At 52.1% G+C, this 25,258-nt stretch overlaps 1 protein-coding gene across 1 annotated transcript in view; it reads right to left on the reverse strand.

The window, feature by feature from the left end:
* RERE (arginine-glutamic acid dipeptide repeats) overlaps window positions 1–25,258 on the reverse strand; it is a gene marked incomplete at both ends in the record, with an annotated part of 256,264 nt that overhangs the window by 50,386 nt on the left and 180,620 nt on the right. The window contains one exon of the mRNA XM_080691726.1: window positions 5,884–5,964. Coding sequence (XP_080547852.1) covers window positions 5,884–5,964 — 81 coding nt within the window. The remainder of the gene's footprint in view (window positions 1–5,883; window positions 5,965–25,258) is intronic.

Below are 25,258 nucleotides of genomic sequence, written 5' to 3' on the forward strand. Positions count from 1 at the left end.
CTTCACGTTCGTTTTTTCTTTCTTTCTTTCTTTTTTTGGTTCTTTTTTTTGCAGGTCTGGGGATGGAACCCAGGGTCATTCTACCTCTGAGCTACACACCCTGTCCTATTTATTTTTTATTTTGAAACAGGATCTCAACTGAGTTGCAAAGGCCTCACCAAGTAGCTGAGGTTGTCCTCAAACCCAGATCCTCCTGTCTCAGCCTCCCAGGTACTGGGATTATAAGCGTACACCACCAAGCCCGGCTTTCATGTTCTCTCTCTCTCTCTCTCTCTCTCTCTTCCTCCCTCTCCCTCTCTCCCTCTCTCCCTCCCCCTTCCTCTGGTACTGAGGGTGGAAGCTATCCTCCCAGACCTATTTTATACTTTATTTGGAAACAGGGTCTCACTAAGTTGCTGAGAGGCTCACTCAGTAGCTGAGGCTGGCCTCAAACCATGATCCTGCCTCAGCCTCCCAAATGCTCTATTACAAGCGTGCACCGCCACATCCAGCCTGAGAAGTTGATTTTCAACTCTCTGTTTTCTGTCTTCCTAAGGCTAGATTATTACTGAGACCCACCCCAGCCCGCACACGGCTCACCCTGTCTGCTCTCGCTGCTCCTCTCCGGGCCAGCAGCGGCCCCTCCTCACTCAGCCACGCTCCTCGGAGGTGTTCCAGGTCCTCAAAGTCCCCCCAGCTACCATTTTTAGCCGAGATCCTGCATCAGCTTATACAGCCTCCTCTGCACGCGCTCCTATCCCTGCTGGGCATGTTTTGCAATTTCCTGCCTCAGTGCCTTTGACCATGATACTTCTACAGTTGAAAAAAGTGACTTTTCCCTCTCACTCACATCCACGGGCCGTCAAAAATAAGCCCTTTCGCCGGGCGTGGTGGCGCACGCTTGTAATCCCCGTGCTTGGGAGGCGGAGACAGGAGGATCGCACTGGTTTGGAGCCAGCCTCGCTGGCTTAAGAGACTCTGTTTCCACATAAAAATGTTAAAAAAATAGGTCTGGGAGTGTAGCCCGTGGGAGTGTATCCCGGAGGTAGTAGGGCTTCCAGGAAGCCCAGTACCACCAAAAAAAAAAAAAAAAAAAAAAAAAAAAAAAGCCCTTCCTTCAAAGCCCAGCGGCAGCCACCTTCCTCGGTCAGCCTTGCAGGAGCCCCAGCTTGTGCGCCTGGGGCTGGTCTGAGCACGGATACCAAGCGCTGCAGGCATGCTAAGTGCTCCCCTTCCAGGCTGCAAGGCCAGCTCCCTGCAGGACTGGGTGGCACCCCACCCATCAAAGCACTCATCCTAAAGTTTTAAAAAGTGAACCATATGGAAGAAATGTTTAGTTTTGAAAATAAGTGAGTTAAAGTAAATTTCAAGTATGGTAAATATTAATGAGTTACCAAATGTGACTTATAAATAACATAAGCTTAACCTCTGTTGGGCTAGGTGCTCAAAAATAAAACTGAAGAGAAAGAGCCACGGCACACACCCTCCCTCCCCGCTCCTGCCAGAGATCAGCCCTTGGGATGCCTCTGCCCTCTGATGGGGGAACAATCAGACTGTCCTCTCACCAGCCTGCACTGTCTCAGAGACAAGGGCAGCACCCCTAGGCCTGGGCCCAGTGCTAGGGACAGCCGACGCAAAGGCCAGGAGTCAAGGGGCAGTCACCCAGGTGCCAGGCACACATTCTCAGAGTGAGAGAAGGTACACGTCCCCAGGCCTGAGCAGGCATCTCATGATCTTGCAGAAAATGGCAATGTAGGTAAAAACTAAACAATATATATTTTTGGATCATCCATCACTATGTAATATTCACAACATGGGTTCCCCTCTAGGTAATTAAGATTTGATTCTCAGACCTTTTATTTTTTTCAGATATTAACATCAAAGGCCATGTAATTAGTCTACACAACAATAAAATAGCAGTGCTCAAAACAAAAACCAAGAGGCCAGGACCCACTGTCTTCTTACAAGCCCAACGGTGATTTATACAGATGTGCTCAACACCCCAAACTCAAGTGCTTTAGAACAAACAGTGCTTGAGAAGGAAGTATGCCAGCCCAGGTGAACCTGAGAAGCCCGGCTGATGCCTAACCGTATTTCCCCTACTAGTTACACATTTTGTACGCAAATGAAAGGGAAGCAAACGGTCAGAGAGGAGGAGAAAGGGCAAGAGTAGACTAACCCACAGGACGTCTGCACCAGCGCGACACTGAACGATTCCGCCGCCGCTGCTCTGGGTACCACGAGGTAGCGTGCCACGCCTGCTCAACTGAACCTCTACAAACACTTGGTTCTCTGCAGTCGCAGCCACCATCCCCTCTTCAGTGGGCAGCAGTGCGCAGAGAAGAGCCAGACTGAGCTCTTGCGCAAGAAAGAGCAGGGATGGAAAGAGCCAGGAAAGCTGTTTCTTCCCGTGCCCCCGGAGCCCTCCTCGCCTCGCCCCGCCAGGACTGCGCCGCGCTGATGCGCAGAGGGCCCTCGGAGGATAAACAGCAGGCTGCTTAGCTTATACTGGCCCAGTGTAGAACAATTCTTTACAGACAGTATCTCATTTAAAATTTCAAAACAATTCTAAGGGCTGGGGATGCAGAGAGTAAAAGGCCAAGCAGAAGCTGGGCTGGTGGCGCACACTTGTAATCCCAGCATTTAGGAGGGTCCAGGTCTACCCCAGCTACTTAGTGAGGCCCTCTGCAACTCAGTGTGACCCTGTTTTAAAATAAAGAAAAAAGGGCTGGGGGCATAGCTCAGAGGTAGAATGCCCCTGAGTTCTGTCCCCAGTACCGAAAAAAAAAAAAAAAAAGGCCAAGCAGAGGCCAGGCTATTCCTTCGCTCCAAGGCACTAGAGCTTTAGGTGCTAGGAGAGGGTGAAGGCGGGGCCTGTAAGGCCCTCTTGGGAAAAGTCTCAGAGCCAGAGACCCCAGGCCTACTGGGGTCTGGACGGGCGGGGAGAACTCCTCAGGCACTGTACTTGCTACAGAGGACAAGAATGGAACTCCACCAGGAGGGATCCTTTGGATGCTAATGCCCTTCTGATATTTCAAGTCACCTGAGCAGAGAAATGAGTTAATAATTTTAGTGGACAGAAGTGAATGTAACAAGTATCTAAAACAGAGAGATTCCTTATACAAAGGAACGAGGCCATAACCAGACCTCGACCAAGGAGGTGTGAACCAAGAACACCGCTACCTGCAATTTTTCTCATCTTCTGCAGCAAAAATGAAAAATAACCTTTGCCCTCTCCTCCTTGTGAGCTGTGAATGATTAGCTTGGTTACGTTAATAACTAAGGAAAAACAAGACGAGTGCCTCTCCCACTCATCTCGAGTGGGAGAAATCTGTAGATGTGCCTTACCACCACAGTCCTCTAATGCAACCAAAAGGAAGCTGCAGCCTGGTGCGCTGGCCCTCACCTCTAATCCTAGTCTTGGGAGGCTGAGACAGGAGGGTCGCAGGTTTGCAGCCAGTCTTGGCAACTTAGTGAGATCCTGTTTCCAAATAAAAAGTAAAATCGGGCTGGGGGTGTAGCTCAGAGGTAGAACGCCCCTGGGTTCCATGTCCAGACACACACTCAGACACGGAACAGGGCACCAAGTGCCTAGCACGTGACAGTCATAGGAAATCTGGTACCTGAGGAGAGGCTTGGAAACAGGAAGGGCGCCGGGTGCGGGGAAGGGAGCGCCAGGGCACAAGAGTGGGGGAAGGCTCAGAAGAGGCCCGGGAGACACCCACGCGCAACTCCACCACGGGAAAGGCCCTTCGCTCCCACGATGTGTGTGTGAGAGCAGACAGGAAGAAATAAACTTTCTGCGGTCTGGTCAGAGTAACAGATGAGAAACCCTGCCCTAGGTTAAAGGTCATTCAGGTCTGTTTCCACTACAAAGATAAAAGCTAGAAAAAGACTGACTGGCATTTCAAAGGATAGCTAGCAGACTTTTCATTTAATGCTTCATTGTGCTGGTATAAACTTATTTTTTTAAATAGAAGGATAAGCCGGGCGTGGTGGTGCACGTTTGTAACTGTTTGTAATTCCAGCACTCCGGAGGCTGAGACGAGAGGACCATGGTTCAAGGACGGCCTCAGCTACTTAGTGAGGCCCTCTGCAACTCAGTGAGACCCTGTTTCAAAATAAAGAGTAAAAGAAATAGGCAGGGGGTGTAGCTCGGAGGTCAAATGCCCCTGGGCTCCACCCCCAGACCCGCAAATAAATAAGTAAAAACATGAAAGTAAAAAGAGGCTTCCTGTATAAAGTTCTCCATGGCTTTGACTTTTGGCAAAGCAAAGGGACAGACAGAACTGAGAGGCCACACTCTGTGATCACACCTCGGGGCATCTCCTGACTGCTCCCTATTTCACTTGTCAAAGCAGACTGCCTTGGGTTAAGGCATCTTTTTTTTTTAGGCACTGGGGATGGAACCCAGGAACATTCTACCTCCGAGCTACACCCCGTGCCCTGTTTTTTATTCTTTTAATTTTGAAACAGGCTCTCACTAAGTTGCAGAGGGCCTCACTAAGTAGCTGAGGCTGGCTGCAAACCGTGATCCACCTGTCTCAGCCTCACAAATGCTGGGATTACAAGCGTGCCCACCACCCCTGGCTGGGTTAAGGCAACTTAATTTTTTAAAGTATGTATATCAAGCTTAAGTCACTGAAATCCCAAAAATTTTAAGAATACTTATTTACTGTTTCATATTAATGACTCCCCCGCCCCGTTTTGGAAAAAATATACGTTTGTTCTAAAACCATTCTTATTGACCTACCTCAGCATATTTAGATGCAAAATAAATATGCAACGTTTAATTTAATTCTTATTGTATAATAGAAGCTATCAACTTATAGTAGACTGCACCTGAAATCTCAGAGGACTTCTCCACGATTATAAACCATCATGACCCTTAAGTAAAAGTGTCCAGAAAACAGTTCACTTAAAAAGAGAACCAACATGAAGAAAGAGGAAATCAGCAAACAGCACCCAGCAGTAAACAAAAAGCAAACCAACCCCTGAATAAAGCAGCTACAACAGCGGCAAGGAAGCCACCCGCACCCTGCCTAGTCCTCAGGAGGGCTTCTGGTTGCTGGGTCCTGCGACAAGCCGCTGGCCCGTGGAGTGCTTGGTCTTACTCTCTCCCCGGAACCCCAATTCTTTGGCCTGGCCAGAAGGTAAGACTCTCCTCACCACCCCGAATCCCACCTGTACGATCAGGAGGGTGGGCGGTTATGGGTAAATGACACCAACTCCTTCCCAGCGCTACATACAACTTCCTCTGGAGTGTCCTCAAACCCTCCTTCCCAAGTTTATCAGGGGCATCTGTCAGATCGGATCCCCAGCTTTGTGAAATATTAAAGGAATCCTTTTAAGAGCACCACACCACTTAAGCAATTTATAAAAACTCATGTGCGTCAGTCCAATGAAAAGTACAAACTTTTAAGGCTGGAAAATTAAAGATTTAAAGCTACTCTTCAAAACACAGCAACATTAGAGGAAAAAAATCCCAACAGAACTCAGAATGTAGCACGCCACAAAACCTTCTAATTCTATCGTTTGGCTAGGCTGATGACATGCCAATTACCAAATCAAAACCAGTGATAAGTGGCATTTCCTAATCCAGCCACTGAATTTAAAATTAGATGTTAAGTCTCTGAAAATCCCTCCCCCACCTAACTCCCAGTTTCCAAAGGCCTTTCGGTTTCTACAGTTACAACACATTCTTCGGGGTGATAAACATATGCCACTTAATTACCTAAAATCACGAGCTAAACGAAAAGTCAAGGAAGTGGAGCAAGCAGAATTCCCGAGGCCGGTGGAGCCTGCGCCAGCACAGGGTTAAAGGAAAACGCGATCGCGAATCAAGTGCGGAGGAGCAGCCGGAGCAGAGGGAAATCGAGTTACATAAAGTCCGATTGTACTCACTGTTTCCTTATTGGGAAGCAGCTCCTTTCTAATTCTGAAGAAGTTCTTGCCGTACTGCCGGAGTCCCTTAACGAAGCGCTTCTGTGATAAAAAGAAACAAACGAGATGTAAAAACCAAAACCAAAACAGGATGTCAGCAAAGCAGAGATGTCTGCGACCCGCAGAACCACCACAGAAACTCTTGGCTCGGGAGGGAGCACGGCGGCTGGAGGGAGCATGACGGTGGGCCGGAGGGAGCACGGCGGCCGGCCGGGAGGGAGCACGAAGGGCCGGGAGGGAGCACGGTGGGCCGGGAGGGAGCACGAAGGGCCGGGAGGGAGCACGAAGGGCCGGGAGGGAGCACGGCGACCGGAGGGAACACGGAGGGCCGGAGGGAGCACGAAGGGCCAGGAGGGAGCACGAAGGGCCGGAGGGAGCACGAAGGGCCAGGAGGGAGCACGAAGGGCCGGAGGGAGCACGGCGGCCGGAGCCTCCGCCGACCCGGCCCGGCCCGGCCGCCCCGCCCGCCGCGTCCCCAGCCGCTGGCCCTCGAGCCCCGGGCTCCGGGGTCAAGGCCCGCTCCGGCCGAGTCCGCCCCGGAGTCCGCCCGCCACCCCGGCGCGGCCGCCCCGCCCTGCCCCGTCCCGGCCGCGGGCCCACCTCGCCGGCCGGCCGGCAGCCACAGGTCCGCGGCCGGCGTCCCCGGCGGCCGGCGCCACAAAGCGCAGGGCGGCGGCGCTCGCGAGTGGCCGGGCCGCGCGGGGCTGGGGCCGGGGGAGGAGGCTGCGGCGCGGGCGGCTGCAAAAGGCGGCCTGGATCGCCGCGGCCCGGCCGCCCCGCCGCCCGGCCGCCCCGCAGGAGGCCGCGGCCCCGGACCCCGCCGCACAGGCCGCCCGCCCGCGGCCCCGCGGCCCCTCCGCCGGCGCCCGGCATCGGCCGCGCCGCAGGCTCCTCCACACTAGACCGCGGAAGCCCGGCGATAAATCACCTGCCCACCCGGGAGAGGGGCCGCCCGCCGCGGGTCCAGGGCGCGGGCAGGGGAGGCCGGGGTGGGCCTGCACACCCATCTCCACCTCCCTGGTCCTGGGGCTTGGCGTCTTCTAGTTTCAATCCCTACTAAGATATGACTCATCAGAGGCCATTTCCGATATAATTCATAGGGTTCGAAGGGAAAGCCTGGCAGGGCACCAAAGGGAAGCCTGCCCTCTGGTTTGGCGAAGAGCGACCTTTGCGACTTGGTATTAGTATCATGTGCGTGATCAGCAGGCGCCCCGGGCTGGGCGCTCAGTCCCCAAGGGAGAGGGCCAGAAAGAGATGGCCCTGCCCTCAAGGAGCTCCCTGGCCAGGAGGGCAGACAGCAGGGCAGCCGGGTCTCGGGGCCTGTAAGGGGAGCGGCGAGGAACAAAGGGTGGTGGGTGGAGCCGGAGGCGGAGGCACCTGGCTGGCTGAGGTCTTGGAGGAAGCCCTGGGCCAGCCAGGTGGGCTCCACAGGACTTCAGGTCCGCCAGGAAGGGCACACAGGACATTCTGGGAACTGCGAGGACAGGGCGTGCAGAACAGAACGCCTGTGGAGACGACGAGGGGCGGCAAGGAAGGTCCTGAAGAACTCATCCTAGTCGGCCAGGAAGAGGTGCTGCAGCCAGAGCTTCCCTGAAGAGGGGCGCAGGCCTGCCGCAGGCAGTGTGGCCTGGCCTGAGAGGGAGGGCCCAACTCCTGCTCGAGAGCCTCTGCGCCTTTATTCCTTATTTAAGAATTTCTTGAGCATCTAGCATTGGGAGGGATTTTTAAAGAATTACAGTGGCCACAGATCTTTTATTACGTTGTGATTCATTTTTAGGAGGCAAGATAAATACACGTGAAGTCATTACAGCAGTAAAGGGCAGCGAGGGGCCTGGGCAGTGAGGAGCGTGGGCGGACATCCGGAAGGCCTCACCAAGGCAGGGGCACGGCCAGTCCCCGGCAGGCAGCATCTGGGGAAGGCCCCTCAAGGACAGGGTGGCCAGGGAGAGGCAGGCGTGGTCAGTCTACAGAGCCGAGGCGGGCAATCCGATGGTGGAATGCCACAGCCATGCCATCAAGTGCGGCCTTGATGCCAATGACAGGCACCAGGTCATGAGAGGACCAGCAGCGCACAGCCGGCATGGTGGCGCACCTGGGAGACTGAAACAGGAGGCTCTTAGGTTTGAGGCCAGCCTCAGCAGCAGCAAGACCACTTTTCAAAATTTAAAAAGGGGGGGGGGGTTGGGCATATAGCCTGGAGGAAGAACGCCTCTGGGCTCAATCGCCAGTAACAAAACAGGAGGAGGAGGACAGCAAGAGGAGGACATCAGCGATGACAGCCGGCAGCAGGGAAGAGGCCGATTCTGGAGCTTTTGTGCAACGCGACAGAGGTGGACAAACCTGAGTTCAGATTCTGTTTCTTCCCTTTATTATGATATAATCTTTAAACATCCCAATCGACTAAGAGTTATTAAAGTACCTACTCTATGCCAGAAGCCTTGCGTATCTTAAATCAAAATCCCCCCAACCTAGCCGGGCGTGGTGGCATTCGGGAGGCTGAGACCAGAGGATCACGGTTCGTGGACAGCCTCTGCTACTTAGTGAGGCCCTCTGCAACTCAGTGAGACCCTGTTTCAAAACAAAGAATAAAAAATTGGGCAGGGGGTGTAGCTCGGAGGTCAAATGCCCCTGGGTTCCATCCCCAGACCAGCAAAAAAAAAAAAAAAAATCCCCCCAACCTAAAGAGGAAGTTCTCTTGTCAGACCCACGTATAGACAGTCAAGTGGCCAGATGAGGGTCCCCGGACTTCTCAGAGGCGGACCCAGCACTGCCCCACGCCCTGAAGCGTGTGCATGGCCTACTCTGGGTGCAGTGGTGGCTGTTTTCTGCCTTCAGGAGCCAAGGCCCACTGCCCCGCGGGGCCCGACACTCAGCAAGTGCGTGGAGCTGCTCCTAAGAAAGGCCGCCAGCACACGCCTGTCCTGCTGCTCTCAGAAGAGGCTCCATCCCTCCCTCCCAGCACCCACCCTGTTGAGCTTCCTGCCCACCAACCTGCTATAAGCCCCCACAGGGCAGTTTCAAAACTGTAGATCTCATCAGAGCCCCACATTATTTTGTCCCCAACCTCTACCTAAGACTAGCACTCTGACCTCCACAGGAACAGTGTTGACCTCAGCTCAAACTCAAGGCCCTGGGGCCCTCATCCTGGCCCACCTCTCCAGCCGGATGCCCAGAGGCAAGCTCATCTACAGGCAAACACCTCCAAGGTCCACCCTGAACAAAGTTCAAATCCTTCTCATTCTAAAACAGGAGCCAGATGGCTTAGCATTCAGGAGGCTGAGACAGGAGGGTCACGGTTTGCAGACAGCCCCAGCTAATTAGTGAGGCCCTCTGCAACTCAGTGAGACCCCATTTCAAAATAAAGAATAAAAAATAGGGCTGAGGGTATAGCTTGAAGGTAGAATGCCCCTGGGTTTCATCCCCAGTACTGGAAAAAATAAGATAAAATATAATAAAATAGAACTTTCCTGACCAGTCCCTCCCTTACTTAAGGCCTCATCTGCTGCCAGTCTACTGTGGGAACAGAAATTGTGCCTTACGCTATTCTGCCTCCCGATACACTAGGCAACTGGTGTTCCTACACTAAGCTTCTGAAACCTAAGTAAAACCAGCCATGTGATGAGGCTTGGGGTGACAGTAGAAACAAACTATTAAAAACCACAGGGTCAGCCAAGCATGGTGGCTCATGCCTATAATCTCAGTATTTGGGAGGCTGAGACAGGAGGATCCCAGGTGCAAGGCCAGCCTCAGCAGGGTAAAAAAGGCCTGGAGGTATAGCTTTGAGGCAGGATGCTTGTGGGTTCAATCCGTAGTACAAAGAAACAAAACAAAGTAAAACAATCTGTCTCCCCAAACTTTACTCTAGGTTTCCCGATGCCCCAGACCGGTGCCCCAGGATCATCCCCACTGTTCCTTGGCTCTAAGTATCATTTAGGATTCGCAACACTGCTCCTAAGGCCGCCTCTGGCCTGCGCCCCTGTCAACACCCTCGACCGTCTCATCTCACAGGCATCCTGGCGGCGGCACACTGCGCTCTCAGGTGCACAGTGCTCACTCCGCCCGCTGAGAGGCGGGACTGGCACTTCTCCTTGGAAAGCCGCGAGGCCTCAGAGCTGCAAACCGTCTGCTTCTCAGAGTCCGCCTCTACCTTGTGGTTTACCAGAAATGGAAGCAACGGCCACCCGCAGAGCAGTCAGTGATTGGGACATGGAGGTGTGGCGGGCTCGGAGGCTCCCTGCCTCTGCGGGAGCTGGCTCCCTTCAATGAAAGCCTCCAGGTTTCCAGACTCTCACAATCAACAGTCGGCTTGTAAGTAAGCAGGTGCTATGAGATTCTAAAACAGTTGCGGGCGCGGTCTTTTTCTTAGCAGTTTTCTACGAGCTGAGCCGGAATTCTGCACTTCTAGTTTGGCTCTGAAATCCCAGGCCTCACGGACTCTTCATGTTTTTGTTTTGGAGTACCGGGGATTGAAACCAGGGGCATGCGACATTTGAGCTCTACCCCCAGCCCTATTTGGTATTCTTTATATTGGAACAGGGTCTCACTGTGTTGCTGAGGCTGACTGTGAGCCCGTGATCCTCCAGCTCAGCCTCCCAAGTCCTGGGATTACAAACGTGCGCCACACGCCAGCTGTCTCACGCACTATTTCTGTGTCCAGTGGCGTTTCTGTCCCCACCACGCAGACCCTAGAACGCCAGGATGCCACTGGTGAGGGAGCAAGACGGGGACCCAGCACCGCGCAGCCCCACCAGGACGGCCGCGTGCTGCAGTCACTCCCACAAGAGCTGAGCGCACCGCGAGCAGGCCGTGTCCCTCCGTGCGCCTCACGTCGACCACCGGAGGGACAAAGCTGGCCTTTGCCTTTCTCCTATCCCGGCCAGGTGAGGTCCAAAGAGGACAACGGACTGATTGATGGCGAGAAGACTGGGCTTTGTGTGAGCTGTAACTAGTGCACGGCTGTGCTCCTCTCTTTAGAAATCCCCTTGCAGTATTCTGTTACTGAGCTGAAACATCGGAACACCGTCAAGTTATCTACCCCAAGTTCCTACTAGAGAAAGCGTAAAATGTATGTAGCCGGGTGGTGGCGCACGCTTGTAATCCCAGCATCCGGGAGGCTGAGACCTGAGGATCGTGGTTGGCGGACAGCCTCAGCTACTTAGGCCCTCTGCAACTCAATGAGACCCGGTTTCAAAATAAAGAATAAAAAATAGGGCAGGGGGTGTAGCTCAGAGGTCAAATGCCCCTGGGTTCCATCCCCAGACCCGCAAAAAAAAAAAAAAAAAAAAAAAAAAAAGTATGTATGTGCCGGGCATGGTGTCGCACGCTTGTAATCCCCGCACTTGGGAGGTGGAGACAGGAAGATCACGCAGGTTCAAAGCCAGCCGTGCTGGCTTAAGAGACACTGTTTCCAAAACTAAAAAAGTATAAAATAGGTCTGGGAGTGTAGCCCAGAGGTAGAAGGGCTTCCAGGAACCCCAGTACCACCGATTTAAAAAAAAGTATGTATGCATGTATGTATGCATGCATGCGTGTATGTTCACTCTGGTTCCAATACTAAACTTGGGTGTGATGCACTGTATCTGGACAGTCTGCTTTTTCTGGGTGGAGTGAAGAGTGCAGGGTGGCTACTCGGAAGGCCTGAGATCTGCTCTGTTCATAAAGGAGATGCTCACATGGCCATGTAGACACTTTGGAAATGGGAGATACTTAGCAGGAATAAGTAACTTGGGAGCCGGGCGTGGGGCGCACGCTTGTCATCCCCGAGACAGGAGGATCGTGCAGGTTCAAAGCCAGCCGCGCTGGTGTAAGAGACCCTGTTTCAAAAATATAAAATAGGTCTGGGAGTGTAGCCCGGAGGTAGAAGGGCTTCCAGGAACCCCAGGACCACAAAAAAAAAAAAAAAAAAAAAAAAAAAAAAAAAACAAAAAAAAAAACCTAGCTTGGTCAAAATGCAGCTGAGCGCCCGGCGACTCCAGTTCCCAGCCTCCAGGCCACCTGCTGCCACCCTGCTCACCACTCTGGAAGAGCAGCTGGGTCTGGACAAACAGCCTCCTTGCTACCAAGCCCTCTGATCAGTACAAACGGCACCCATTTTACATGCACCGTGATATGAAAAAAGTAGGGAAGAGTGCCTGATACCACAATGAACAATGGCTTCAGATGGAAGTGGTGGCGCACGCCTATAATCCCAGCACTCGGGACTTGACAGGAAGACTGCAGGTTTGAGGCCACCCGCAGCAACTTAGCAAAAGCCTATTTCAAGATAAAGGGCTGGGGTATAGCTTGGAGGCAGAATGCCTCTGGGTTCAATCCCCAGTGAAAGAACACACACACACACACACACACACACACACACACACACACACACACACACACACACACCTGTCCACTACAGGACGTAGGCATCAAATCCTTGACCCAGGGTGGGAGGTCCTTGACCCAATGTCAACAACTGGGGAGTGTTAGGCATGCGTGGGTTTAGCAATGGGCTCAAGGGTGCAGATCAGGGGAGCGAGCGATGGAGTCGTTGTCACTTGTGTTTGTATTTTAAAATATTGTTTCTCAAAAAAAACTGTTAACGGACAAGTCTATTAAGTTTATTTTTGTCTCAGTTTATCTTTCACATTGGCCATAAAAAGCTGGCATGGTGACACACGCTTGTAATCCCAGTACTTGGGAGGTTGACACAGGAGGATCACAGGTTCGAAGCCAGCCTGGACAACTTAGCAAGGCCCTAGTGAGACCCTGTTTCCAAATAAGAAATACAATTGGGCTGGGGGTTAGCTTAGAGGTAGAATGCCTCTGGGTTCAATCCTCAGTGCCACGAAACAAAAAACAAAAAACAAATTGTCCATAAAATACCTACCCCACGTAACTCAAAAACATTCTGAGCATCAAACTAGACAGCAGACGGCAGAGAGTGGGGCCCAAGTGAGCCGCCAGAGGCCGGCTGTGCCAGGCCCTCTTCCCCGGACTGCCCGTGGGTCTCATTCTAGTATCACCCGAGGAGCACCCCTGACTACAGCAGGGGAGAGGGGCTGGGCACCAGAACAGCTAACGGTGCCTCTGCATTAGCCCCTGACTGAGAGCTTTCCAAATGAACTCCCTCTAGTGAATTTTAACTAGTGTATCACAGCCAGAAACTCGCTGTGGCTTCTGAAAAGGGAGGCGTGCTCAGTCCTCTTACATAACTGTTTAGAAAACACTGCAGGTATTAAAATGATTCCCACTGCGAAAATGGCTCCTTCTATTCTACCCTGCTTTCTGCACAGAATTTATGTTGATGACTTGCTGGCTCTTAGGGCACTGAAGAGCAGGTAAGTAAGCAGCCTGCAGCCCCCTGGGCAGGACGCTCCCAGCCCTGGAGGGCCCCTCAGGGAGGACAGAGTGGGAAGAGGGCTGCCCTGACTGCGCACAGGAAGGAGCACCCTGCCAGCTGGGTACTGACCTGGCCTGGGGGCCCAGGAGGAGAACCAGCACAGCTCACAAGGGGCTGCTGACCCATAGCCACGCAGCGCCCTCTGGGGATCACTGTGGCTGCTGCCTTGAGAGGCTCCGTTTGGTCTGGGTTCTCTTTCTTTCCTTTTTTTTTTTTTTTTTTTTTTGTACTGAGGATGGAACTCAGGGGCATTCTACCTCCAAGCTACACCCCCAGCCCCATTTTTTCTTCTTTATTTTGAAACAGGGTCTCACTGAGTTGCAAAGGACCTTACTAGGTAGCTGAGGCTGCTTCGTGAACCATCATCCTCAGGTCTCCGCGTCCTGAATGCTGGGATCACAAGCGTGTGCCACCACGCCCGACCCTGGTCTGGGTTCTAAATGTTCACACATTAAGGTGACCTGCATGCAGTGTGACTTTTAATAAATAACACAGAGCCAGTCAGCCTAGAAGTCGCCCATTACTTCTGATTTTTGTCTCCACTTTGTTTTTTATTTTTTGGGGTCTGGGATTGGAACCCAGGGGCATTCGACCTCCGAGCTACACCCCCTGCCCTATTTCTTATTCTTTTTTGAAACCGGGTCTCACTCAGTTGCCGAGGGCCTCACTAAGTAGCTGAGGCTGGCCGTGAACCGCGATCCTCCAGGCTCAGCCTCCCGACTGCTGGGATGACAAGTGTGCCCACCACGCCCGGCTTGTCTCCACTTTAAATAAATTTCACACTTATTACTGTTATTCCAGGACAGCTAGTTAATAGTTGAAATAAATGAACCAGAGGGTGGTAAGTAGAGTGCTTGCCTATTGCATACAAAGCTCTGGGTTTGATCTCTGGTACTGGAAACAAACGAAAGAACAAACAAATACCAGTCAGAGTTTAAATAGCAGGCAGCCGGGCGCGGGGGCGCGCTCGCCATCCCAGCACTCGGGAGGCTGAGACCGGAGGACCGCGGTTCAAAGCCAGCCTCAGCTGCTCAGTGAGGCCCTGTTTCAAAATAAAGAATAAAAAATAGGACAGGAGGTGTAGCTCGGAGGTCAAATGCCCCTGGGTCCCATCCCCAGACTGGCAAAAAAAAACAAACAAGGGGATACTTTAAAATAGTCACCCCAGCTAGGTTGTGGTGGTGCACGCTTGTGATCCCAGGTCTTGGGAGGCTGTGGCAGAAGGGCAACAGGTTCAAGGCCAGCCGTGTGTGGTAACTTAGCCAGACCCTATTTTAAAATAAGAAATAAAAAGAGCAGAAAGCGTAGCTCAGAAATAGAACATCCCTGGGCTTAATCCCCGGTGCCACAAAAAATAAAGTACTCATCACTTTGATGTTGTTTTGTACTGGGTAACAAAGCCCGGGGGCATCCCACCTCCAAGCTCCAGCTCCAGCCCGATCTTGTTTTTACTGTAGAACAGGGTCTCACTCAATTGCTGAGGCTGGCCTCGAACCTGCGATCCTCTTGTCTTGGCCTGTGGAGCACTGGGATTAAGGAGTGGGTCACCATGCCCAGCCCACTCATCAGTCTCAAGTCTCTCTCTAGATCTGACACTTTTACCAGGAGCTGAGACTTGAACCACACTCTGACCAGAGCAGCCCCCTCAGGACAATGGCGGGTGCCAAGACAATGTCCTCAGGGCACCAAAGGGGTGGTCCGAAGCAGGTCTTCAGAGAAGCCCGGTCAAACACAGAGAACACACTGAACTGCTTCCGTGTGGCTCACGCTCCCCAGGCCCGGTGCTTCCCCTGCCTCTGTTCAAAGGGGGCCGAGGGCAGCAGCGCAGGGACGCCAGCGGTCACGGCCCGCCTTCAGACAGTGTCTCGAGGACATCCCACAGGTGAGCAAACCAACGCAGGCCAGGCAGGCTGAATACCCCCGGCTCACATCAGCACCGGGCAGAAGCCCGTGTGGAGCAAGAAAAGCCCGGCTATGCGACGACGGCCTGCCACAGCGTGTGGGCCGCGTGTGTCTGGTGTGTGCGCGGGGGTGGGGGAGGGTACTGGAGTGGAACCCAGGGCCTTCGGTCTCTGAGCTCCCCCAACCCTATTTTAGGCTTTACTTGGAAGCAGGGTCTCACTGAGTTGCTGAGAGCCTCACACCTGCAATCTCCTGTCTCGGCCTCTCAAGGACTGGGATTACAGGCTGTGTCACGCCCGACTGGACAAGCGCTTTTAAGTGTTCACGCGGCCCTGGGCTGCAGTGGGTAGGGCCCGGCGTCCCGAGGCTCCACAGGCTCCTGGGCTACAGGCCCACTTCCCCTGCCCTCGGGATAAGGCCTCCACGCGCCTCCTCTGTGACCATGGGATCCCAGCACAGCCCTCCTGCCCCTTGGTCTCAGGAGCGTCACCTCGAGGGCCGGATTCTTACAAAGGACCCTCTCTGGAACGTCCATAAATGCCCTACCCACCTCACCAGTCTAAGGCCCGCCCCGCCGACACCCACTCAGGTCCCGTCCTCGGGATCTGTTGAGGATCTGTACTAGGATTACCCTGTGTGTGAGGAGCGCGTGCAGTTTCTCCATGCACGCCTGGCCTAGTGCCCCTCAGCCGCAGGCCGTCTCCGTGGCGCCCTCTCACTGCAGGTCCACCTCCCGCCCTGCGCTCTGCCCCCCACGCCCTCCGCACCCACTCTGAGCTCCTTGTTCAGCGCGCTCTGATTTGGGACATCACTCCAATCACTCCACACCTGCCCATCACCTGCCGAGCCTCCTCCCCCGCGCGCGTTGCCCACACTCCTGCCCCACACCCGACTTCCAGCACTCTGCTCAGCACTGAGCCCTCGACTGGAGGCCTGCAAGGGCTCCTAGCAGGTGCCCTGCCTCTTCCCCCTGTGGTGAAACCAGCATAGTGCCGGCCCTGCCCCAGCCCGCAGTGCCCGCCCTGCCCCAGCCCGCAGTGCCCGCCCTGCCCCAGCCCGCAGTGCCCTCCGCACACCATCGCGCCAGCTCCTGCTCGCCACCTGCAGCTGACACAGCGCGGAGGCAGCGCAGCGCTCTGCGAGGGGTCAGAGTCTCCATGCCACCTTCCACGAGGTCCACCCTCCGCTCTGTAAGCAACAATCCAGGCCGGCTGGAGATGAGAGGAGGGCTATATTATTTCAAAAAGAGATCTTGCTGTGTGTGATATGCTTTGCAAAAGGTCTTAAATGACTTTGATATTAAACAAATCATGGTTTCAGCAAAAGGACCTGTTTCTGGACTAGTCCCCAAAGTCTATCCATTTCTTTTCTCTCTCTTTTTTTTTTTAGAAACAGGGTCCACAAGCCGGGCGTGGTGGCGCACGCTTGCCATCCCCGCGCTTGGGAGGCGGAGACAGGAGGACTGCGCAGGTTCGAAGCCTCCGCGCTGGCGTAAGAGACCCTATCTCAAAAATATAAAATAGGTCTGGGAGTGTAGCCCGGAGGTAGAAGGGCTTCCAGGAACCCCAGTACCACGAAAAAAAGAAAAAAAAAGAAAAGAAACAGGGTCCACCAGGTTTCCGACAGCCTCGCCACATTGCCAAGGCTGCCTTTGAACCTGCGATCCTCCTGTCTCGCCTCCCAAGTACTGGGGTTACGAGCGTGCGCCGCCACACTTGGCTCTCACCCATTTCTTCAACGAAGTCTTCTGCTAGGCACGGTGGCGCACACTCGTAATCCCAGTACCTGAGAGGCTGAGACAGGAGGATCACAAGGTTCCTTGCCAGCCTCAGATTCTTAGTGAAGCCCTCTGTGACTTAGTGAGACCATTTCAAAATAGAGAATAAAAAATAGAGCTAGGGGTGTAGCTTGGAGGTAGAATGCTCCTGGGTTCAATTCTCAGTACTGCAAAAAAAAAAAAAAAAAAAAAAAGTCTACCCTAGGATGAGAGCAGGACTTCGCTATCATGGAGGAATAATGCCAAAGAATCTTTTCCTCTTTCCTCTCTTCCTGTCAGGATTTGGATATGGAACACCCCTAGAAAAGCCTGTGTGCTGGCAATGAAGCCGTGTTCAGCAAAGCAACTGAGCCACGAGGGCTCTAACCTGCCTTCCTGGGGCTCACTGCAGGCTGCAGTGGGCTGGCCTCGGGGACTGGTCAGTTCAATACTGCTTCCTCCCTCGCTCTGCTTGCCCACGACCATGGTTTGAGCGGCATCCGTCTACCATGCCCTCTGCTATGATGGTGTCTCTGCCTTGGAGCCGGCCGACCATGGACTGACCCTCTGAAACTGTGAGCCAGATCAACCTCTCCTCTAGCTCTAGGCTGCTCTCATCAGGCATGTTGGCTGCAGCAGTCAACAGCTGACGACAGAGGCCAACAGAGCATGAGCATGCCCACTGGGGAAGGGAGCTCCAGCAGATCCTGCGAGGTTCTCCTACCCTCAATTCCTGAGCACCGTGGCACTAAGAGCTCCTGGCGGAAACCCTCATTTTGTTTCTCCAGCAGAGCAGACACACTTGAAGACAGCACAAAGGCTGACTGAGGTGTCAGGTCCTTGGCGTCCAAAGCAAGTGGCCTCCACACGTACCTGGAACCTCTACCAAAGCCGGGCAGTGCTCACCTCCACACTCACCCCCGCCAGGCCTGTAATACAGGAGGCTCGGGGAAAGAACGGGAGGAAGCCTTGGAGCAGCTGTCAGAGCCTCACCTACAGATGAGGACCATACGTGACAGAAGAAAGTGAAGGGAGAGGACAGACGGAGTGCTTGCCTGCCATACACAGAGCCCTGGTTTGTTCCCTACATAGTAAACAAAAAACAAAACAAGCCAACAAATGGAAGTACGCTTACCCCCGAAGTCTTAATATTTGTGGCAACACATTTTCCAGATGTGGTACCCCAATACTGACTGCATCCCACATGCTGTTTGGCCAAGGCGATGATAACCCCTCCACTGACAGGAGCGCCTCCTTTCCTCTGCCTGAGCCTGGAGGGCCTTGTACTCATCTTGGTCAACAGACCGATAGAAGTGATGCTGGGTGACTTCTGAGGCTATGTCAGAAAAGAACATGGCCTGCCCTCTCTGGATACAAGTCTTTGGAATCCTGAGCCGCCAAATTAAAGTCTGGCCTCCCCAAAAGAACAGGCTAGAGATGCCTCAGAAGCCACAGCGTCCTGGCCCCTAAGCACTCAGTTTTCCTCTCCCAGTCTACCAAGCGATGGAACCTACAGGAAGCTCCAGTCACACTGGCCATCTGACTGCAACCTCACCGCACTCCCAAGTCAAAACCACAGAGCCGTCCTCGAGTTCTGGTCCTACAGAAACCGTGAGAAAGAGAGCAAATCATCATAGTTCTCATAAGTTGGGATAATTATTATTACTAGGGCTAATTTGTTATGTAGCAACAGGACACGAACACAAGATTAATTATTAAAACTAAAAACAAGCTGGACGTGGTGGTGCACACTTGTAATCCTAGTCGTTAGGAGGCTGAGACAGGAGGATCCGAGTTCACAGACAGCCTCAGCTACTTAGTGAGGCCCTCAGCAACTTAGACCCTGTTTCAAAATAAAGAACAGAAAATAGGGCTGGAGGTACAGCTTGGAGGTAGAATGCCCCTGGATTCCATCCCCAGTACAAAAACAAAAAAAAAAAAACTAAAAACTTTAATGTTGACATTACACAACTCTTAATTAAAAAAAAAAAAAAAGACACAAGCTTCCGGTTCTCCTCCCTGACAATCTGTATGCCGGTCGGTCTCCAGACTCTTGTTCCAGCTTCTCACCACTATGGCGTAATGCAACGTGGCATGTCTCTATCACCGAGCACAGGAGGGAAAGGGCTGTGCTGCCCGCTGGCACGCCTGGGACCTAGCGGAGCCCTGAACACGTGTGGCACGCGATGCGGCGCTGTCGGTGCTGGCGCGGGCGCGCCTGGAGGTGATCTGGCTTATTCTTCCTCCAGAGTGCTGACCTCTAATCCTCTGCCCTCCGGGCTGGCACACTCTGTTCCCACTGTTAAGTTTCTAACCCCCTACCACAACATCAGATCCCCCGCTTTCTTCTCAATTCAAACCTGCATTCCCAGTTCAGGAACCGAGCTATGGCCTCCACAGCGCGGGCTCAGCGTGCAGAACACAGCCAGTGTTTTCCCTTTTTCAACCCACCATGTGCTAAACACCGGGCCCAGGTGTCAGAAAGCTCACTCGTCTTGCATCCCAGGGCCACACACTCAAGGACTCCTGGCAGCTGTTTTAAGCCAAGTATGTCCTCATAAGTATCTCCACCTGTGCCCGAGTCGAAGACTGCACAGAATACAGTGAAGTCCTCTCGCTGCTGCAGGCCCAACGGAAAGCTTGGCCACTGGGCGAGGACGCGGAAGCGTGCCTCAGTGCGCTCCCAGTCAAGAAGGAAGCAGCGAGCTCAGCAGCATGATGGAGGCAGAGACTTGGCAGCCACATACAAACACTTCTGGCCAGTCATGGCTACACAGCTACCTAAAAAATGACCCAATGTAGTGACAGACCCAGACAGGCATCCTCTCCCTGCGACATCATCCCAGAGTCTCCACGTAAGTGGCTCTGTAAAAGTGGCCCATAAGCAGCTCATGAAAAGTTCAAAGCTGGGCGTGGTGGCGCACACACCTAACAGTTCTTGAGAGGCTGAAACAGGAGGATCACAGGCTCGCAGCCAGCCTCAGGAACTTAGCGAGGCTCTCGGCAACCTAGTGAGACCAGACCCTGTTTCCATGTAGAAAATAAAATCGGGCTGGGGATGTAACTTGGAGGTAGAAGGCCCCTGAGTTCAATCCATACTACAAAACAAAACAAAAAACCAAAAAGTCCACCTTTACTTGGCAAAGTAGATTTCAGAACATAAGAAAGAGGAATAAAGTTTTTTTAAAAAAAGAAATGAAGTTACAAGGAAACAAAAATGTAGACTAATCTTCAATGAGGAATCCTTTTGCAAGAACTATTTAGAAGAATGTAGATCAGAGCCGGGTGTGGTAGTGCACGCTTGTAATCCCCGCGCTTGGGAGGCAGAGACAGGAGGATCGCGCTGGCTTAAGAGACCCTGTTTCCAAATAAAAAGTATAAAATAGAGGCTGGGCGCACGCTTGTAATCCCCGCGCTTGGGAGGCTGAGACAGGAGGATCACGCAGGTTCGAAGCCAGCCTCAGCTACTTAGTGAGGCTCTCAGCAACTTAGTGAGACCCTGTTTCCAAATAAAGTATAAAAAACTAGGTCTGGACCCAGGCGTGGTGGCACACGCTTGTAATCCCAGCATTTGGGAGTCTGAGACCTGAGGATCACGGTTCTCAGACAACCTCAGCTATTTAGTGAGGCCCTGTGCAACTCAGTGAGACCCAGTTTCAAAACGAAGAATAAAAAATAGGTAGGGGCTGTAGCTCTGAGGTCGAAAGACCTTGGGTTCCATCCCCAGGCCTGCAAAAAAATAAAAAATAAAAAAGGTCTGGAAACTGGGTGTGGTGGCGCACACTTGTAATCCCAGCACTTGGGAGGCTGAGACAGGAGGATCGCACAGGTTCGAAGCCAGCCTCAGCTACTTAGTGAGGCTTTCAGCAACTTAGTGAGACCCTGTTTCCAAATAAAATATATATATAAAAAAAAAGGCCTGGGAGTATAACCCGGAGGTAGAAAGCCTCTGGGTTCTACCCCCAGTACCACCAAAAAAAAAAAAAAACAAAAACAAAAAAACAACAAAAAAAAAAACCCAAAGTACTAAAGTTTTTTGTTGTTTCCTAGAGAGGTAAAATAACTATACTATTAGAATTATATGCAATGATAAAACATTCCTAAAATAAATAAAATCATATAAGCCTGTTATTTCAAATTCAGTAAAACTTGCCTTCCAGAAGTCCAGACCTGGAAGCTGTTATGCTTTGCCCACTTCCCAGCCAGGCCCGCTGAGGCCCTGAGAACCGCCACAGGCTGCTTCAGCGCCCGCACAGAAGGCGCGTGGACTCTGCTTCTTCGTGACAACATGACATGGTTGGACTTTGCTCAGTTAAAGGATCTCCAAAAAGGGAGTGAAATCAATGACCCCTTTAGGAAGCGCGTCACGGGTGAGTGTGGGTGTATTTAGTCTCAGAAGCCGCAGCTCTGTCCTCAGGCCTACCCGTCTAAGCAGCAGGGGCCGCGTCCTGTCCATCTCAGGCACCCAGTGCTGGTCTCTGCTGCCCCCGCGCCCTGCTGCAGGCCCCAAGGGAGGCTCCCCAGACGGGGCTGGTGTGCACCCCACCTTGAGGCTGCTCTCTGGCTTTTGTTTGGAACAATAGCACTCCCACGGTATCTCAGCTCTTGCTGAAAATACTGGCAGTAAGGGAGCATGAACACAGCTGTGTGTAAATTACACACACGCGCACGCACGCACGCACGCAATTAGGTCTGTAAAGAATGCAAACATACTAATAAAGCATTACATACATAATTGGATACACTGGGCTGCGCTCGAGTGCAATCTGAATTCCTTAAAATTTATTAAAAAGAACTACCGGGGACGCAGTAAATTAGGCTGAAACGCTTCTGCCCCAGCCCCACCCACGCAGGATGCCCTGAAATAGACTCCTCTTCATCCCACTTGCAATATGGAAGAAACTGAGACTCTGAAGGAGAAACATCAACAGGAACTCTTAGATCTTACTTTTGTTTTTGGACTTGGGAAGCGACATCCCGGCCCCTTTTTATTTTTCACTTGAAACAGGTCTCACTAGGTGCTGAGGTTGGTCTTAAACCTGTGATTCTCCTGTCTCAGCTTCCCAAGTGCTGGGATTACAGGCGTGCACCACCACACTCAGCGAGATCTTCCTTTCCCAGGAAAATAAATCAATACAGAATACTTTTTATGCTTAAAAGGTTATAATTATAAATGGGAAGGAGATGGCACAGACTAGAGCAGAAAGCAAGAGAATGTGGCAGGGCAGCTCTCTTCCACTTACGGGTGCGTGGCGCCGACACACTGCCGACACCGCAAAGAGTAAGGGCGTCTTTGGATTTATTTATTTATTTATTTATTTATTTATTTATTTATTTTTGCGGTACCAGGGATGGAACCCAGGGGCAGTCTACCTCCCAGCTACACCCACAGCCCTATTTCATTCTTTAATTTGAAACAGCGTCTCACTGAGTTGCAAACGGCCTCACTAAGTAGTACCTGAGGCTGGCCGCGAACCCACGTCCTCCTGTCTCAGCCTCCCGAATGCTGGGATTACAAATGTGTGTCACCACGCCCGGCTGAGTCTTTGAATTAAAAAAAATACTTTTGTTATAGTTTGGTGCTAGAGATTGAACCCAGAGGCATTCCACCTCCGAGCTATACCTGGAAACAGGGTTTCGCCAAGTTGCTCAGAGCCTCACTAAGTTGTCTCCGACTTGTCTCAGCCTTCCAAGTACAGGGATTACAGGTGTGCACCACCACATGTGGCTTTAAAAATTTTTTAATAAAATTTTTTGGAAGCAGTTTTATCTCCACAGCAAACCTGAGCAGACGGTACAGAGATTGTCCACAAACTCGAACCTTTGGGCCTTTCAGTCTGAAACCAGAAGACCATCCTTTTGTATGTGTCGCTTCGTATCAAGAACACAGCCCTCAAGAAAGCTGGGCTCTTGTTCCACAACTGATTCTATCAAGCCTCACAGCTGACCTTGGCAAGCCACGAACATTCCCTGGGCCTGAGTTTCTCATGGAAACATGGCATCCCAAGCACCCCAGCTTACCACAAGAAATAACTTTTATGTAAAAATATTAACCTAGCCGGGCGTGGTGGCGCACGCTAGTCATCCCCGCGCTTGGGAGGCGGAGACAGGAGGATCACGCAGGTTCGAAGCCAGCCGTGCTGGCGTAAGAGACCCTGTTTCAAAAATATAAAATAGGTCTGGGAGTGTAGCCCGGAGGAAGAAGGGCTTCCAGGAACCCCAGTACCACCAAAAAAAAAAAAAAAATTAACTTACACATATGTAGATGGACACATAATAACGAGCCCATTAAAGGCTCTGATTTTCTTTATAATTTTTTTGCAAAAAAAAAAAAAAGAGCAACCCTCCAGTTGATATTCTTTCTCTCTTATTTTTCTTCTTGATGCGGTTTCTATAAACTCCTGGTTTAAAAAAAAAATTAAAAGAGAAGGTCCATTTCTGAGGCCTGGCTTTACTGTGCTTACAGTTCCACCAATAAATCATCTCCCAATCTGGGCTTGGAAAAGCACTGGCCACGGTTAGATTGCTCCAGCCCCAGGTTGCTAGGCAACCAACACGAGGGGGAGGTCTGAGAGCCACTGACAGAGCCAAGTGGCTGAAACAACAGCCTTCTCTCTGTCAAAAATGTGTTTCAGAGAGCCACTTGCCCACTCTGCTCTCTGCTGAACACGACAGGACTGTAAAATCAAAATCAAAAGGCCACTGAAATAAAAAACACGCTTCCTGCTCAACTGCTAATTGTTAAAGAGCTGTGGGGAGGCCCAGATTACACAGTGTATCACAACAGAAATCTGATAGTGTAAATGAGATAAAGGCAGCAGCAGCATGTTAAGAAACTTGATCTAAATGTAGTTGTGTAGTTTTAAGTCAGGGGACCTGGTGCGAGGAGAAAAGCAGCTGCCTTGAAAGCACCTAGAAGAAAAAATGAGTGCTACCAAACCATAAGCAAGTCGCCTCAGGTCAGGGCCGTTCATAATAGAACCAGGAGCATTCTCAGTTGCTGGGAAAGGTAAGCCGGAGACACTCAGAGTTTTGCACCTCCCTGGTGGACTTCTGGGGTACTGGGCAGGGAAGGGCGAGACTGCTTGGGGGACAGGCCTTGGTGGTTCCAGGTGGGTTCCCCAAAGCCTGACTATGAACTGGATCACAGGAGATAGCGATTCACTTGGGGTAAGGCCTGATAAACCATTTTGAGATGTGGTGAGTCTGCGGAAAATCTCAAATACCTACGGCACATTGTCACCTCTGCACGGCCACCTTCCAGGGAACCATTTTACTGAACCTGTTACAGTGGCTGCTTTGGAAGCTACGTAGCATTTGAAGACGTGCAGTTCTTAATCTGTTTTGTACCATGGGATCTTTGGCATTCTGGTAAAGCCTAATCCCTTCTAAAAATGGTTTGTAGATACCTAAAATAAAACATACTGGATTGCCAAGGAAGCCAGTTACACTGAAATTCTGTTATCAAAACATTTCCAACTAGTGCACTAGAATAATATATGCGCCTTATTAACATTGAACAACAAGGCTTCGCAGAGGGTCTTCTTGTTTTGTGTGTTCTGGGGAAAGGGAGGTGGTCTCGCGTTTGGGGTTTTTGTTGTTGTTGTTTTGCTTTTTTGGTTATACTGGGGGTGGAACCCAGAGGCTCTCTACCTCCGGGCTACACTCCCAGAGCGATTTCTATTTTATTGGAAACAGGGTCTCACTGAGTTGCTGAGAGCCTCACTAAGGAGCTGAGGCTGCTTCGAACCTGCGCGGTCCTCCTGCCTCCGCCGCCCAAGCCAAGCATGCGCCTCGACGCCCGGCCTGGTCTTGTTTTTATATTGTAACTTCACATGATAAACTCCTGGAGGAAGGCGAGGCCAGTCAGTTTTCATTACTTAATCACCAAAGGGAGACTGCAGCCTGGCTCCCGGACTGGCCTGTGTACACCACCAGCCCACTTGAGAGGAAGCCTGCCTTCCAGGTTCTCCCAGCACCCAGCATTGAGTCTGGCACACAGCATGTGAGTCCACAGTCTGGAAGCTGGAGTGTGCGGCCATGAGCGGTCTGAGTAAGGATAAGTGGGTTCAATAGCTCTGCAGAATCCGCTTCCAAACCTGGACTTTCTGAGAAGGCACGCACTCCTTGAGGGGCACACCGCACACGCCCATCTCCTGCCTCTCTTCCCCGCAAAGGCGACCCCCCCACCCCGCAAGTGAAAGCCACCAGCCAGCAGCGCCCGGGCGCCACAGAGGCAACCACGCCCGGTGTCGGTCCTGGCTGACACAGGGCCCACGTCAGGATGGGGGGTGAGGGCC

The sequence above is a fragment of the Muscardinus avellanarius genome (genome assembly GCF_963383645.1).
Source record: "Muscardinus avellanarius genome assembly, chromosome: 3".
Taxonomy (NCBI): Eukaryota; Metazoa; Chordata; class Mammalia; order Rodentia; family Gliridae; genus Muscardinus; species Muscardinus avellanarius.